This window comes from Fulmarus glacialis, unplaced genomic scaffold (assembly GCF_000690835.1).
Source record: "Fulmarus glacialis isolate BGI_N327 unplaced genomic scaffold, ASM69083v1 scaffold6590, whole genome shotgun sequence".
Classification (NCBI taxonomy): Eukaryota; Metazoa; Chordata; class Aves; order Procellariiformes; family Procellariidae; genus Fulmarus; species Fulmarus glacialis.
In genome coordinates, this window is record NW_009187027.1 from 23,487 (window position 1) to 41,557 (window position 18,071).

An 18,071-nucleotide genomic window follows, 5' to 3' on the forward strand; every position below is an offset into this window, starting at 1 on the left:
CACAATATTTAAAGATAAATATTTATTTTGGGACTATTAAAAAACTTAGAAAAATGTGGTTTTCTACAGCAAATTCATGAAGTAGCCAAGTTAAAATGTTAGTAAGATTCCTCATTAGCTTAATACTACAATATTTCACGGTATCATGAGAAAAAACATTGGAATCACACCATCACAGAGCAAAATAATTTTGAATTACGTACACATTGACTGCAAACGCTTAAAAAACAGAGTAAACATGAAGCCAGAATCGAAAATGATAAAACAAAAAGCTGGTATCAAAACCCAGCTGATCTCTGCCAGCACATTTCATCTGGCTGACAGTCAGCTGGAGGTGGGGTGGGAGGAGAGGGCAGATTGACCATCCTCTGCCCTAGAACATACTTAATTGACAACATTTTAAAACCATAAAACAAAGCAAAATCGCTCCTCTTTCTGCTTTTGCTAACACCAACAAAACGGTATCAGTAAAGAAGAAATTAAGCTATTCATAAACAGACTCCTGTAGACTGCATTTCCATCAGCCATCTGCATCTGTCAACTTCAAAAGAAAGAGAAAAAACCAGACCATGGTGAAGCTTCCTTATTCTGAAGGGGGAGATATGGAGAAACACACTGCTGCTGGGGTTGCTTGCACATGCCGAGAGGAAAATTGGGAAGCAACAAGACTGCTCCCAAACTTCCTATTTCTATCATCAAAGGCTTACTTCAGGCATGGTGCTATAACACTAACCTCATCTGCCAGATAAAGCAGGGCACCTGCTACAGAATAGGACCAGAGTTTAAACTGTTTACCAGAAATTAACAGCACTCCATGACAATCTTCCAAAGAGATTTTAATTGTAATAGTGTCCTTGTACACAAATGTTACCTTTAATGCTGGGTAAATCAGATCATTGTAAAACAACAGCATTTCTCAGCATAGCAAAGTGCCATAAGTAAATGTCAGGAGGACTGTGGAGGTCAGCGCTAACTATAAATGAAGAGAAACAGAAGAAAATTCAGCATGGAGAAACATTGAGACACAAGTAAACACCAGCCAGACAAAAAGCCACCAAAAATGTCTAAATCCTACATAACCTTGGAGGAGGGGAAGGGAATCAAATACTTCCATGCAGGACAAGGCTTGCTCAAAGAGGGCAATAATAATGTGGATTACCAAATCTAAAAAAGATGCAAAACACTAAGCCATAAGGATGGTAATTAAGTTAGCTTTCCATACAGCAGTAAAATATACACACTAATATAGTGCTAATCGTAAGTTCAATTACACACAGAGCCAGAGGCAACCAAAACAAAGTACCTCTTTCCTAAGGTACCACGGGGAAACTGGCACTGGAATAAGCCATCTTGGTCAAACAGCTTGCAACATTGTGAGAAACGTGTAAAGCAGCTACAGGAAAGAACAGTGGAGAGACTGGGGGGCGGGGTGGGGGAAGAAAAAAATTCCAGTTTACTTAGGTAAGTAAGCAAAAATCACGTCACACAGATTCACAGTTGTTGGGAAATTTTAAGCGGTTTGATGTTCCTCAACACAGGAATTAAGTGGTAAGTTCAAAAACAAAGGCACTGAGGGGAAAAAAAAAAGTCTAGTAGATAACGCTAGTTGCTCTGGGGTTGGATGCAAAAACCACAACTAATTCTAAACCTTTTTCTTTATGAAGAGATCAGCTAGCTATCATTTAAAGTCACTATAAGTAATACCAACCTGTCAACAGACGTGGATCATACAATATTCGATATTCAGACAAAACACATAGACTCCTTATCTTGCCAACTAGCTCTCAACAAAGCTGGGAGTCTGGGAATAAATTCCCATTAGGCTTATAAGCAGGACCAGCAAAGTAAGAGCTATTTCATAAACCTTGATTCTCACAATAACTTGGCCTCATTTTGGACAAGAGCACACTAATACAACCCAACTAACATATCAACTAACAGTAACATCTGACAAGAGTAAAAATCTTAAAGTCAGTATTCAACCACGTTACTAATAAATGCAAGACTACAAAACAAACCTGGAGGTAGAAGTAAAAGGGATGGGGAGAGAAAGAAAGGAAATTACAAAAAACAAGAAGAAAGAACAAATAATAAATGTTCACAACAACTGATTCAGGGCTGCCCTAATGATACCATGTATGAAGGACAATGCAGGATCACTACCATAGAGTAACAGCTAATTGGTACATAGAACAGAGAAAAACAGAAAAATAAAATTTAAAGGCCATAGCATCAATAACATCTTACTAAGCTTTCTTATCCCATAGTGTTAAATCAGCACAAAGAAATGGGAAAAGACAAACTGAGTAGCAGCAAATAATTTTAAAACTAGGGAAACAGCAAGGACTTGCTAAAACATTTATCAAATCTTAAGATGCTATGGCAATATTCATACATGCTTAAAAAGAGTTTGAAATTAACTAGTAAAAAGCACTATAGGAGTTCAAGCACAGAAGCCTAGTCTACGTTGGGCAGAGCTTAATTTAACTCGAATCATCCAAATTAATACAGATGTGTGAAACTACACTAGTGTTTCTGCCTGTGTATCTCCTCATGTGCACCACATACTCCCAGAGGTCTTGATGCAATACAGCAGATACAAAAAAATAGTAAGATTAACAGATATGATTTCATTTCTACTGAATTGTGAAGATCTTTCCTGTTCACTGGCCACAGGACAAGTAACTGATAGACTCAGAGGACTACCAACGCATGTTTATTTCATCATGTCCTTTCACACGATGTTTCAACCTGAGCTTCAGCAGAATGTTGACTTGGAGGGACAACCTCTACAAAGACAGTACTATAATCCAGAAACCTAAAGCTCTTGTTTGCAAAAGAGGTAGGAAATGGGGTAATACATGAGCAAGTTCTGCATAAACATAAGCAATAGAGACACATGGCAGATCGTTGAGACAGTACTGAGCAGCTCTGCATGACATGTAATACCTATAAATCCCCAACAGCTGCAACAGTCCATACATAGGACTTTCCTCTGAGAAATTTAAAGGATTTGAACCAACAGTAACAGTGATGGGGAAGCTAAGGCAAAACACACACCATACAGCAAGAGCTACAGGTTAAGTGCTCAGTTTTCAGCACAAAAAATATTTTCAAAATTAGAGAGAAAAATCGCTATTTTTGTCACATAAGTCACTGCAGCCAAAGATCCAAAAAAGAACATGTTTATGCCAAGATCAAAATATCACACACTTCTGGGTGCAGACTGTGTCATTGCTTTTCCTGTACTTAAAAAAAAAAAAAAGAAAAAGTTTGGTCTAACACTTCTAATGATAATCTTCTTTCACAACGTGTAACACAAATACACCATCATTTCAAACTATGATACCGATTTTTTATTTTTTAAAAGAAAAACTTACTACTAGCTAATTCCTAGTCATTTTACACTAACACAGGTGTCATCATGAGAAGGCTGAAGAACAAGGAGCTTGTTGGCTGAACAAGTTCAGCCATTCGCTCTAAGTCACCGCCTCTGCTCTCACAGAAATTTTTGCTTAAACTGTGGGGGGGGGAGGGGCAGGGAGGAGAAGAAAAGGAAAACTTACTCCATAATGAAACTATCTGGAAATGCCAACAGTTAAAAGAAAACCTTTTTGTATCAGCACCACAAAAAAACCCTCTATTGCCTAACAGGACTAGCTACCTATTCAAACAGAAATTGAATGGAAATTTTCAGCCTAAGACTTGTTTCTTAATTATCTCTGAAGGTAAGTATCTACAAGGCAGACAGAAAGAAAGAATAAACTTGATTACTAACTGGACTTTTTCTTGGTTTTATTAATCTCTCATGGGAAACAGTTTTAGACCAGCATCAGATCAACTTGCCAATCTACTGATCAACTTCTGATATTAAGGAGAACCTTATTTGTTTTTTAAATAATACTTGTAAGAAAGCAGCATCAATAAAGTAAAAACACAGACCTATCTAACTTTTTCTAAAAATCAAGCAAGCCACCAAAATATGCAAAGACTTGCTTGGAACAAAGGGAGAAATGTTACGTAAAGAGGAGAATAAAGAACTACCTTTCCCCTCACAACAAATGGAAAAGTAAAATGTTTCTGTGGCATTTTCTAGGCCTGTCTCTTAAGCAGTGTCCATAATGAAACAATGGGAGTACTGAAAATAAAGCCTTACCGAAAAACTACTGTAGCAGTGGTTTTCAGTTTCAACTTCTATTCAGCATAGATACTAGCAGTTTGCTACACCATATCAATTCAACATCCAAAGACCAACCTTTCTAGGCACTTTGTCTCTGCAGATGTAAAAATCACTGGGACATTATCTGTACTTGGCTTTTTATTTTTGTTTCACATGTAGTGCTGACCTAGACAAAATTTAACGAGTCATTGCTTCTCATCATCATATGAGCAGGACCCACAGTCACCCTGCCTCAGGACTTAACTGAGAAACGTATCTCTGAAAGCCAGCTTCTCTGGTAAGAAAGACAATCCATACATCTGCTAACTAATGTGAGGAATGTCAGGATTTAACTAACGGCTTTACCATCCTCAAAGGAGCCAATCTTTTAGCTGTAGTATTTGCCCTAAGGTGTTCATGAAAGAGAAACGGCTCCCTCCTCCCCCAGCCTCACCACACTTCATTGTCAAGACAAAACTATTGGAACACAAAGGCAGTGGTCTCCAGGAGTTGTGCAAGACAACTCATGGGGGTATGCAAAGAAAATATTGGAACTTCTATTTAGATTTATTTTTAATCTAAAAACCAACCAAACAAAAAACCAAAACTAAAAGCACAACAAACCAACAACCCAGAATAAAAAAAAAAAAAAAAAAAAACCACCCCAAAACCCCACAAATTCAGCTGTACAAACATTTAATTTATGGATTGACACTGGCAATCTTACTCAGTCTGTATGTCTGAGCGTCCTGTGTCACATTATGGTAGGTGAGGTGTCCTGGGGCAAGTGTGTGTTCCACAACACGGAGGGGTGACAGTGGCGCAGTCACTCCTTCATTCCCTTTCTGTGCATGGTGACATACTGCAGTTTGGTTAGGTGGATTTACAGATTATATTACTTAGTTTTAACCAAACTAACCCTCACAAAATGGAGAAGTGGTTTAAAAAGATTCCTGCAAAGAAATGGTGGACTGAAGGTAACACTAATACTGTGAGCGCAAGTGAACAACAAGAAAATGGCAGAGGTGACATTTCTCCTACTCCTAGAACAAGCTCTTCATCAGCCACATTGCGAGGTAAAAAACTGTGACAATCTAATTGAATCTGACAAGAAGTTGGACCCAATTATCAAGGCTATTTGAAATATGTATTTACATCCACTATTGTTAACAATTAACCTCGCCGTAAGTGTATATCGTGTCTTGAGATACTAGCTAATGGTAGTATGAAGCCATCCCAATCAGCAAGACATTTGAAAACTATCCAGAACACAAAGACAAACCTCTGTTTTCTCCAGCAATCTTTCAAGTCATGCAATACTCAATCCTGTACTTTACAAAATTTCACTAAATTTAATGATAAATGTTTAGAAGCCTCTTTCGAGGTTCTTTTACCTATGAGCAAGGGACAAAAATGCCACATGCCATTGGGGAATTTACTTCTTGCTGCTGTAAAAATGGCTAAAATAATGCAGAGAAAACAATAGTGAGAAACTAAAGTGCATTTCTTTGTCAGCAAACACTGTTGAAAGACGCATAGGAAACATTGGTGAAGATTTGAAGAAATAGTATTAGAAAAATCATGCACTGTAGGAGGTTTGTTTTATGGTTGGATGAAAGTACAGATGCTTCCAACATGTCCCAACTTACGGTATTTGCTAGATTCTGTTTCAATGATGAAATACACAAAGAACTACTTTTTTGTGAGCCACTAAAGGAAAGATGTACCGAAAATATGTTCTCAAGAGTAAACGCCTTCTTTAATTTAAAAAAAAAAAAAAAAGTTTTATGGAAAAACCGTGCAAGTGTAACCACTGATGGAGTGGCTGCTTTGACTGGCATAAAAAACAGATTTTGGATAAGGGTGACAGAGATAGCATCAGAGAATCTGGAGCCAGAAGTGTACAAAGGGTAAAAGGATGTCATAATTGTGGTTAATTTTATGCAAACAAGACCATTAAATAGTAAAATTTTTACAATACTTTGCAATGAGATCGGCAGTGACCATAAAAATCTTTTGTACCAAGAGGCTTAAAAGCAATATTGACCTTGAAGATTAGTTTTTGGTGGGGTCTGGGGTTTCTTTTTTATTTTTTTTAAATAAACGAGACAAGCGTTCCAAATTTTTTGATCTTTTCTGTGAAAACAAGTGGTCACCAGTAGTATGCTACCTAGCAAATATTTAAAAAAACAAAACAAAACAAAAAACCCACTTAGCATATCCCTTCCAGGTGAAGGTGATATTTTAACAATGAGAAAGCAACTGCTTTTCAAAAGAAACTCATGCTATGGTGAAAGCATTCTTAAAACAGATGTTTGGAAAGGTTTCAATCATTATGCGATTTTATTGCCAAAACCAATGTGTGTCACCTATAAAAGCTATCATGTCTGTACACTTAAAAAGCTGGAGACAGAAATTTCTTATCTGTTTAAAAATTTTCCAAAAAGTTTCAGTGGGTCTTGAACCCATTTGTTAAACATAACACTTCAACCTCTTCTAATTAATCTGCAAGAACTGATTGACACTAGGGCAGATGGAAATTTACTAATATTAGGAAAAACCACTGCAGTGGATGGGACTGAAAAAATGAGTATCATGATTTAGTAAGCGCAGTCAATGACGCACTTCTTCCATTTGGATCCACGTATCTTTTTGAGGTACCTTTTTCAGTTATGCCAGCCATTAGAGCCAAGTACCAACATAAACTGAACTTAGAACCATACATTCAAACCGCTATATCACAAAGTGTTAAACCAAGATTTTAATAAATAAGAATATTCATAATTTTTTTAGTGAGTGCAAAAAGGTTTTTTTGCCATTAACAAAGTAAAATATTTTCAAATATTATTTAATCTTTATCTCGTCCTTTTAAAATTTCTATTTCGTGCGTATGTTTTATAACGTAGGTATTAGTACAGCAGCACAGTATACAATTTATAAAGGAATATACATACATTGGAGGTAGATGCTCAAATATTTTTTATTGATAGGAGTGTGCAAATAAAACTTTTGGAGACCACTGCTTTAAGGGATCAAAAAAACGTAATGGAGAGAAGCCTAACCCAGACACATTAAGCAAGCCTTGGCTATTAAAAATTAACATAAATCTGTAACCCCTTTCACAGGATTACCTATGACCCTCTTCTACATGAGCAGTAATTCAGATTAAATCCTAGTATGCTAGATGCTAACCCTAAGAGTAAAGATGGAATTATTTAAGAAAAGGTACACACATTTACACATGCACATGCATTCAAGAAGAAAATTTACATCTGTCATCTCCTCATAGTAAAGGGGGAACTCAGGAACAACAAACTTAGAAGTTTCCCTTCAACTACTCCTACCTTTGCTCTGAGTTTCAGCAATTTTCACGCAATTCAAATAAGCAGTAGTTAAAGCTACTGCACTTTGAAAACACTCTCAGTCCTCATCAACACATTCACCGGTTGGTGAAGGTTCTACAAGAATAACTTTTCCTGGCATTGTTATTGCTGCCCTTCGAATCTACCCCCCCTGTGGTGTCAGTACCATCCATAGAGGGAACAGATTCAGCTCTTTAAAACAGCCTCTGTTTTCATAAACATTCTAAAGAGCCGACCAAGAAGTGGCACAAACAGGCAAGAGTGAACAGGCAGTATTTCTTAAGACTGCTGTCCTGAAACTGAAGTATAAAACAGTGCAAATCAATACAGAATTTAGAAAAAAATAAACAGATTTCAAATGAAAAGGTTTTTTGGTAGTTTTCAGTTTTGGTACACACATATTCCAAATTGCAACATGACACACTGCAAGTCACTTTTCCAAGTGCTTGAACTGCTATGTGGTGTAATATCTTCTCCTCTTTCCCACGGAGCATGGCATTGCTGATGCGACTAAGAAAAAGGGAAACAGCATGCAGAACTCCTATTACATTGCAGTGTCTACCAGCAGCACTGGAAGTTTAGAAAGCTTGTTTGCCAGAGTTTAAAATGTAATTGTTTGAGTTTTTGAAGTTCATAGGAAAAGACATACAGGGTACGGAAGTTTCATACAGATTTCTAGTAGCTCAGATGACATTTTCTTTACCTGTTGAAATGGATACCCTAGCAGCCAGCTATAAAAAGGCAAAACCAATCATAATCAGTTTGAAAGAGGTTTAAAGCTTTTCAGAGCTTGAAGACAAGTAATCTCTTATTTTAAGAACTTATATCAGCAGAATTCCACAAACGGTTTAATCTTGCTTGAAGTGGAAAAGGAAAGGAGATACAATTTAAGAAGAAAATATGTATATTTTCTATAAATAATCAATGGAAGCTGCCATTGCAAACTAAATGGTAAGCAAGAGCACTTCACACTGTACTAAAATTTGACTTTTAAAATAGTTTCTGCATTAAAAAAAAGGTAAGAAAACCCTTTGATAGCAAGACAGTTTACTTGCATAAAAGAAACAGAACCTAAGTTCTGTAATAAAGATGTTAAAACATAAATTCAGGTAGGTAATAGCTGTGAGGTAGTCATAAGACCCTTGGTCACTTTCTTTTCCTCCTTTGCCTGTGGGATTCTTTAATTTTCCCTGCATTTTTTGAGGCATAGTCTATACGCAATTCCTTCTCTAGCTAAATAGCTTTAAGCATTATCTGATGTAGTCTAGCTAGGGTCCATAATTTGACTAACTTTTCTTTCAATGAGTAATGCCCATTAGTGCAAAGTAGCACCACTGACCTCCACAAAATTAATCACCTGAACTGGCACTACTAATTACTGGGATTCTGGTATGATATCTCTAGGGGTAGGATGCAAGGAACATTAAATATTTCCTCATATTTGGAATACTGTCACAGCTACCCGTCACCTGCTGTCTAATGCTGTTACATAAATATTGTCTCAGGAACAGCAATTCTGGTCCCCTGCTCTTCAGAGTTCCCCTTACAGAAAAGGGGAGGCAAAGTGCTTTATTTCTGGCCACTTTCTCTTCCTGTACAGCCAAGGTCATTGCCTTTGCTTAAAATGCTTTTACTGGAAACAGTTCAGTAAAAGGCAAAAGTGGACACGAAATTCACCATGCTGTGGACGCTTGAGGTAGAGTAAGAGAGATGGTTTGGGTACAACTTAACCAGACTTTTGCCTGGGCATCTGTATCCTCTTTTCTCCTTCTTCGAAAAAACCCTGATTAAAACTGGAAAGTAAGAGAAAATCTCCACTATTTTCAGGCAGCTAGCATAAATTAGGATCTTCCTGTCCTTCCATCACCCTTTCTGAACACAGTCAAGATAGTCTCTCTGCAGGACAATCCAGAGCTGGAGCCTACCTTCTTCGTTCAACTCTTCCGGTAGAAAAGTCAAACATACCTTAAACATAATCAGCAAAACAGTCAGCATACAAGACTTCATTCTCAGTTAACTATTCACTTGTGTTTGTCAAATTTACCCTATTCCACCATGTCACATTACATCTTTCCTTTGCTCTGGTCTTGTACTGCTGACCTCTTTTAACCAATTCTATTTTGTGGTCTAACTTGCTTTTTTTCCTACCTTCTTCACTGATGAATGAGCTTCCAAGAAACCAAACGCCAACAGAAATGATAAACATTATCAAGACTACAATAGGAAGTATAGATGGAAACAACAGGGCAAAGCAAGTTAAGCTACAGAATAGAGGTGTTGTTAATATAATGTATACAGAAATACAATATTTGCTAACATTAACTGTTGAAGACCATTTGTGCTCTTTTAGGCACTTAACTCCATTACTCAAAATGGAATTCCTGCTTTTTTAGGTCCCTCTTCTAAGAATGTGTCACATAAGCCTTCTTCCCTCCTCTGGCTCCAAGCAAGTTATACATATTGCTTATTAAAAAAAAAAAAAAAATTAGTAAAATGAGAACAGCATTTTGTGTTTAAAGGTGTTCCTGAATAAGAAACCTTACATTACATTCACTGTACTTTGTTCAATTGAAAAAAAACCCCAAAAATAAACAAAGACTGCAATACACAAGACTCTACAAAACAGCGAAGCGTCGTAAGACTATGGAAATAGAAACAAACATGCTGGATAAAGCAATAATGATGATTTCTTCAGTGCTGTTGGAGTAAGACTATGTCTCTACCACGTAAACAAACCACAGCAGTGATGACAAAGTTAGCTGTCAATAATAACTTGCAGCAGCAGGCATGCAACAGTATATACTAAAAACAGACAGCATGTTCTCAGAAGGGGATTTCTACATGAAAAGGTATAGTTTCATACATGTTGACAAAGTGAGGTTAAGCCTATAAAGAGCACCTTCCAGGATATGTAGTCAAGAAACCTCCCTCCTCCCTAGCCCTTGAGTCCAGTAGTTACATTTGTACAGCAGCACATCAAATCTGATTTGGTATGGAAGTTTGACACACTGAAGTAATTTGTCTGTTCTTTTTTTATAAACATTGTCTCCAGATACTCCCTACATATTCAAGAGGAATTTATGCCTAAATGCAGTACTTATTTACAAACTACTTTGCAAGAAGAGCAGCATAGGTTAACGAAAGTACCGAAGGAGATAATTTTTCACATTTGTCTTTACATGTTAATTTCCCCTCCCCAATAAATACCTATGCAATGAAACTGGAGAATGCTTTGGGGAGATGAGAGGCTTAAAGAGACAGATCACTGAAACAGATGAAAAGCAAGTATCCTATCACAGTCATTAGTTCCTTTCAATAATCTTAAATTTAGCTTCACTATCTTACCCCTTAAAACAAGATGCCCCTGACAGGATCATACAACGAGGAACAAAGTCTGCTAATTTACACAAGGCACTAGGAAGAGAAATCCTAAGATGGAAAGCTACACAAGTCACATTGTATAAGAACTGATCGAACATTTGGAGTCCTGTGTAAAGTCTAGGTTAATAATGGATCCAAGAGCAGATAATTTATCACCACTGATTTCAAGCGCATTCATTAGGTTTAGCTACCTTAAGAATCTTCTGTTGTAAAAACAGCAGGAAAGAGTACCAATATGAGCAAAATAAAGTTCAACACATCAAAAAAAAAAGAAAAAAAAAAGAGAGATTACTTTCTCCAGGGTCTTTGAAAAGCATCTGAGATGACAGTGGACTTTTTGTTTTTGTTGTTTTTTTTTGTTTTGTTTTTAAAATAAACCAGAAGTTGAAGGAAGGCAAGCATTTGACTATGAAGAGCCCATTGAAAATGTGCAGAAGTAACAGACACTAAATGCCAAACCCTTAAAATTGCAGTTTCACAAGTAAGTTTCTTCAGGCAAATGCTATGTACGTGTTTTTTAGGATTTCTTTAAAAATAAAACTATTTAATTTGATTTAGATGCATAAGGAAGATTTATCTTATTTACCACCACCAGTGAAAAGCAGAGGGAACAAAGAGTATAAATTTCAGGCTGCCAAGTGTTATTTTCTGTCCTCAGCTATTACAAAGAATGAACTCAATTGAATTTTTCTGATATGGGCTAACAACTCAAAGAGATGCATTATATTTCCAGTCCTGCAGAGTATTATCTGCTGCCACTACTATAAACTTTCCCCAAAGCAAAGGTATCAAAACAACATTGATCATCTACCAACTTTCATGACCCTACGAACCACACTGCAGTCTTTATTTGAGAGCCACAAGTCACACATCTTAGGAGTGCAAAGAAGCTCCAGGAATCCTTCACAGGCAGGAGCTATCAGTGGTCCCCCCAGGAGTCATCTACTGTGTTGTACAATGCGACCACCCTTCGATACGCAGCTGGTTCCAGGGGCAACACAATGATGTCTTTACCAGAAGCTCCTTCTAGATTACCAGTAAAAAAGTATTAAATGGAATTTAATCCAAAAAAACCACACTTGAGGGGCCACATCTGGATAGGTCCGGTGTATACACTGCCTGTATCACAAAACTTCAGCGTCTTAAGGAATGTGAAAAGCTCGCATCAGCTAAAATTTTGAAACTCTTAGAATGCTGGAATTGCACCTAAAATATGTGGAACAAGTATTTGCCAGCCAGTTAGGTTAGACAAAGACTGGGACCTGGATAAACTCAGCAGGAGTCCCAAAGCCGAACTAGAGACCAGATGCACAATGAAAGCTGTATCATGAATTTACAATTTCTTCTTTTAGTTGGAAAGGTTTCTAGACAAAAAACACTTGGGTTTTGATACATATTCTATCTGAACTCTTACAAAAAGAAGTGAAAAGATGGTTTTAACTTGAATCGGGACACCTTATCATGCTTTAGTATGCTTAATTCTGTAACAGATCATTCCCGATAAAATAGCAACTTACTAACCAAAGAGAAGATTAGTGCTAACAGAAATGAAGAGCTTGCTTTATCCACTAGCTGTTCGCAGTAAGTTCTCCAACAGTTTCCTTTCACCATTCAGGTACTTTCGTTGATCTGAGAATTCTTGTGCACTAACATGTAAGTACGTACCTACATGTGTATAGTTTTACGTATATGCTCTCTCTTGCTACATATACACATTTTTGTTAGTATTATCTATTAAACTTCTATCAAAAAGAAGCCAGTGCATGGGAGTAATTCTGCAAATATGCTTGGGGAATCTCTGGTTTAACTCCCACTTAGATTTCTTGAAAGCGAGAATACCTAAAGTTGTGGCTTTCAATTCCTCTTTTTTACCTGCTATGGAAGGTATGAATTTATATAGTAAATTGAAGCCTGCTGACAAAGTCTTTAGTCTTTACTTAACTATCTTTTATGGTCCACAGAGTATTCAATTCACAAAGCAAATTAAACCCACTGAAATGGAGGAAACCCACCTATCTTCTATTAACATCAGCTTTCAAGTGTGTAAAGAATGGTAAAAGTCTTTGGTGCAAGCAGCTGCTTTCTGCTTACTGCAAAAATGGGAGTACAATACATTCCAGCCAGCTGATTTCCAGTTAAGCTGCACATCGTTTTTTACCTGCAGAGAGGGAAGGTTTGCTCAAGTCCTCTATACCTTGTTCTGCAGGAAACATAGGAAGAGCAAACAGATGGGAAATCAGATTATTATTCAATTAGCACCAATGTTTCACTTCTGCAGTCCCTGTTCTTCCTGGAGCTTGTCTTGCAGTTCAGGTATAACTGCCCTTCCTTGCTAATTAAGCTTTCTTATTACTATCTAACTAGACTGTATTTACTCATATTACAGTTTGCAACAAAATGCTTTCAAGAACACTACACAAGGATGTTTTGCTCAAGAGTCAGCTTTTTCTCAGAGTATTGCTATAAAGCTTTTGTGTCTACACTCTCTCGCTGTCCAGACAAACAGTATCTGTGATATTTTACCTTGAGCTACTTAAAAATACTCTAGAGTAGTGATTCAAATAAACAACGAGCTGCAGAGTAGACTCCACTGTAACTATTGCACAGAAATCAGAACATCATGCAACAGGATTAGGTAACAGTGTTTATGCTAGTCTACAGTTTCCATCATGCTTGGTTCTAGTACTGATTTATAGCTTCAGAGGCTGCTGAAACAGGCAAGGGAAGTCCAAACAGTGCAGCCAGTTATTCAACTGAGAAAATACAAGAGATGCACTTTTCCACCTGTAGCAAAACAGAACTTCAGGCTCAACACCTGCAGCAAGGGCAAGTTTTCTGCTCATCTACCAGACAGATAAATAGATGCAATGCTGGAAAGCAGTGCAGCAGCATGGCAAATTGGCCATTTCTTTCACACACTTCAGAAATAATTCACCTTCACAGCCAGTCACAGGGAGTAAAGGACAGCTTCAATTCCTTACCACAATGCTGACAAGTGCATAAAATAAAAGGTTTACGATAGTCCCTTCTCCAGCCTTCCTACTGCTGAGAATACTACAGGCTTTCCACAACTCTTGTGAGTCATTGTGTTTCTGTAAAACAATACAATGTAGTATCCATAAGGCCTGTGTATTTTTGTAAATCCAGCCCTGATCCACTGCTTCTCTTAACTTTCTAAAATAATGATGGTGGCTCCCCTACATCAGGCTATATTTGTTATCAAGACTGTCACTCCAGAATGACAGCCATGGAAGTTTACACCAGACATCAAAGGGAAGTGAATGGCTTTATGCACTTGAAAAGTGTCAAATTTGTGAAGTGACACAAGTTTTCAAAGATTTGTAATCACCAATGCTGCTGCTTAGATTATCACTGTATTCACCTTTGTCTCTTCTTTTCTACCAGTTCTTGAGAGTTTGATCTTCTTTGCAATTTATTCCCAGCAGCAATTTTCAATTGCTTTCTTCACTTGTTCCACTTCCCTCTGTAGCATTCTGAATGGAACGGGACCACTAGAAGCTTAGTAAACGTATTTTGTTACTGATCTCTACTTCCATTCTGTAGAATTCATATTTCCAGATTTCAAAGCTAAATACAGCAACACTTCCGAAGTTGCAGTTAGCTATCTGTCTGCAGTAGCAGCTTGTAAGGCAACTCCTTCCTCCCCAAGTAAAAACCATCCAGTGTTCTAGAAACTTACAAAGAAGAAGAAAAAAAAAAAAAGACTAAACAACAGGGGCAAGTCATATAAAGATATTCCGTAAGTGTCACACTCCTTTTGCAATAATTATTTTAATAATGGAACTAGCCTAGACAGAAAAGGGTTCCATCATTTAAAATGGAAAGCTTTCACCTTTCATTTACAAAAACAGTTTCCTGATAATGCACGGCAAACATGAAAATAAGCTTTCCAAGACCTGCCTGTGAATTAGGTTATGAGATTAATGATTGATACAGTCCAAGGAAAAAAGTTTTTAGCATTTTAAAACTTTTTAAAACTTTAAGATGCACTCAGTAGGACATTTAAGATGAAGAACAAAGTCTCACTTCACAGGCAAGTATCAAGTTTTGAGTACAACGCATCCTCATGATACTTACTTTTAATGAAGTTGCTGGGATCTTTATGATGTTTAGCTGGTTTAGTCTTACAAATTGCTACAGATTTTAAATAACTTTGATACACTGGTATTTATGGGCAGTCACAGTTTGATACAAAGTAGTTTTCTGCATAATCTGTAGCAAGGTGGCTTGTTTCAGGTAGTAAGAAAATTCACACACAAAATCATCAGGCTTGTCCCTAGTAAGTTCAGGTTTGTTGGAGGCCTTGAAGTTCAGAAGACTAGCCTTGCTTACACCATTTTATTCGTTCATGTTTCTCTTCTCGCCTGACAAGCCTTTTTTTTTTTAAAAAAAAATTAACCAGGAATATTTTGCCCCTTACTAGAAGAAACGCCAAATCTATTTGCTAGCTGGAACAGTATCAACTTTATTGGAAGCAGAAATCTTCAAAAATTATTATGTATTAGAGCTTACAAATTATTCACAAGATTGAAAGTTTACTGTCTAGGATATTCCTTTGCATAACACGAAGCTTGACATAAAAATACACAAAAGTTATTAAAGTTTCTTTAGTTTTACTGTTCATAAATTCCCTTGTGAGTTGCACCTAAAGTCACCTAAACATTTCTCTCTTCCCCTTCTTCCCACTCCATCATACACTGTGCTACGTGCAAGCTTAACGGCCAGCACATGCTGACTGATCAGCTGGCAATTATATTCTTCTTGCATTTCTTCACCTGAGGCAATAATTTACATCTCTCTCTACCCAACTGGAAGTTTCCATAAAGTCCGCAGAACAGAGTTTTCTTTATGACCCTCTGACTGACAGAATCAGCTAACTGGTTCAACAGGCTGTGATCAGAAAGAGGGGCAGAGAGACAGATGGGTGGGTAGACTAACAGCATGGTCACAACCACCTCTTAGAAGAGAGGTCTAAAACCACTTCTTATTTGCAAGTTTACTTTGACTTCTTAAACCTTTGGCATTCATCATATTTCCAGTTTTAGAAATCTAATGCTTCTAGCGCAGGAGGGACTTTTTGAACTTAGTATTGTGCTAGAAAGAAAACTTAATTCCACCTCTACAAATTGGCTGTCATCCTGCATGGATGCAGGAAGTTCTAATCAGGCTCTTCCAAACATATGAACACTCTGCACATGCTAGAAGACTAGCATTCAACATTAGAGGACTGATTTTTTTTTTTTTTAAGTAAAAAAACAGCTGGAAAACTGTACTTTCACTTCAGAAAACAAATACAAAGTTAAAACTTTAAGTTATACTGCTCTGACAGCTCTAAAGAGGGAATAATCATGAAGTATTCTATATCAAAAACTAAAATGAACAGCCCACTGCTCCACCTTTAGAGATAGTCTGCTTAGGGTTTTATACAATATATATTATGCATGTGTGCCTTGCACTTTACAGACAGTAGCTTTATTTTAACATTCCAATCCAATGTTTCAGCTTTTGACACCTCAGATATTTTTTTTCCTCAAAAGATTAATACTATCCTGTTGGATGCTAACACGGTTTTAATACTATTTAAGCTTTATTATGTAAGGCGTATACAAGATCATTATAATTCTTAGCTGAAGCGATGTGAATGTAACAAGCAGATTAAGCACCTGTAAGAAAGCACGTCCAGTCCTCCTAACTGTGCTAACCAGGACACTTAGGCACCAAGTTCAAATACCAACCAGTCTTAGTAAACAAAATATAGGAGAATACATAGTCAAGAATAACTGAAATGAGCAAGTGCTTACCTTGACTCTCCACTACTGTTTCTTACACTTTCTTCATCACTGTGCCCATTCATTGTAAATATTAAGAAGTTTAAAAGATAAATAATAAGTCCACTCAGGTTACAAGGTGGATATCAAGAATCCACTTCTTGGTACTTTGTACGTTTTCCAGGTGATGTGTTTGCTCTAGTGTTCTCTGCGGGTACTCAAGATTTCTCCCAAAATACCTAAAATAGGTAAAGGAAAACGTTGACACAATTTGAAAGTATGTTTGCAACTAAAAAAAAAAATACCAAAAGTAACTTGGTCTTTCACTAACGCTGAAAGAGGGCATCATGCTTGACGTCATGTTTTTAACTGAAAAATAGGTTTTTGTGTGTTACCTGTTCATGGTTGATCATTTTATCACCATTTTCTTGTCGGGAAAAAAATTAAAATCTTTCCTGATGTCCGTAAAAACCAGAAAAAAATCTTCAAGAGAAGAACAGGTCTTTTTACTAGTTACACTTAAAAAAATTGAAAGACCTAAATGAAATACACAAATGCATGAAAGCAAAGACATGTCTAGCTTTTTGCTTGACTGCAGTTGGGTCCCAACATACAGGCCATTATGCTTCTTTATGCAACTTTTCATTGATGATGCTATAAAGATGGCAATTTCTGAAAAAAATGCAGAATAGGAAATGTTATGGAAATTCCACTCTCTTTAGCATTGCAGGATGAGAAGAACAGCTTACTGCATGTCTGCACTATATGTCATGACTTAACTTTTGCCATAATACTGATTCCAGGACAATGTAGATCTAAATATTAAAGAAAAACTGCCTACCTGAATACATAGGTAAAACCCATAAATATTAATGTTCTGCTAAGATCTGCTTAGTAAAATCTATTTCATGCACAAAACATAATAGAAGCATTTCCAGATACAAACATAATGCTTATATCTAGTTGTGGGTAGAGGCAGGAAGATAAAGACTGTTCCGTTTAAAACAACTGTCTCAACTAAATCAAACCATCAGGATCCCACAGATGGAATGATCATTATTTCACATACAAGAGTATCTTAAATCAGATCACTGCAGTATCCGATGCAACTAGAGAAAGTTTAGGCTCACTCTAAATGGACTGCAAGTATAAACTCACTGATAATCAGATAAGGAGCAGCGCCTCTCACAGACTTGGTGGTGTGAAAGCGATTAGGGGCTCGCCTGCTGGCTGCCTGCCCCGAGGTGCTCTCGTCTAATACACAACAGCCCAACCCAGAGCTCATCGGGTGTGGGGGGGGCGGAAGCCTCGCTCCGGGGTGGGAAATGCCCTGCGCTCAGGCACCATCTCAGACACCCGGGCCACTCCGGCCAGCAAACA

At 37.2% G+C, this 18,071-nt stretch overlaps 1 protein-coding gene across 1 annotated transcript in view; it reads right to left on the reverse strand.

Moving 5' to 3' along the window:
• The window catches only part of CHD1 (chromodomain helicase DNA binding protein 1), a gene marked incomplete at its 3' end in the record, with an annotated part of 39,586 nt that extends 22,654 nt beyond the window's left edge, over positions 1 to 16,932 (reverse strand). The window contains exon 1 of the mRNA XM_009573509.1: positions 16,725 to 16,932. Coding sequence (XP_009571804.1) covers positions 16,725 to 16,777 — 53 coding nt within the window. The remainder of the gene's footprint in view (positions 1 to 16,724) is intronic.
• Positions 16,933 to 18,071: the final 1,139 nt, after the last annotated feature.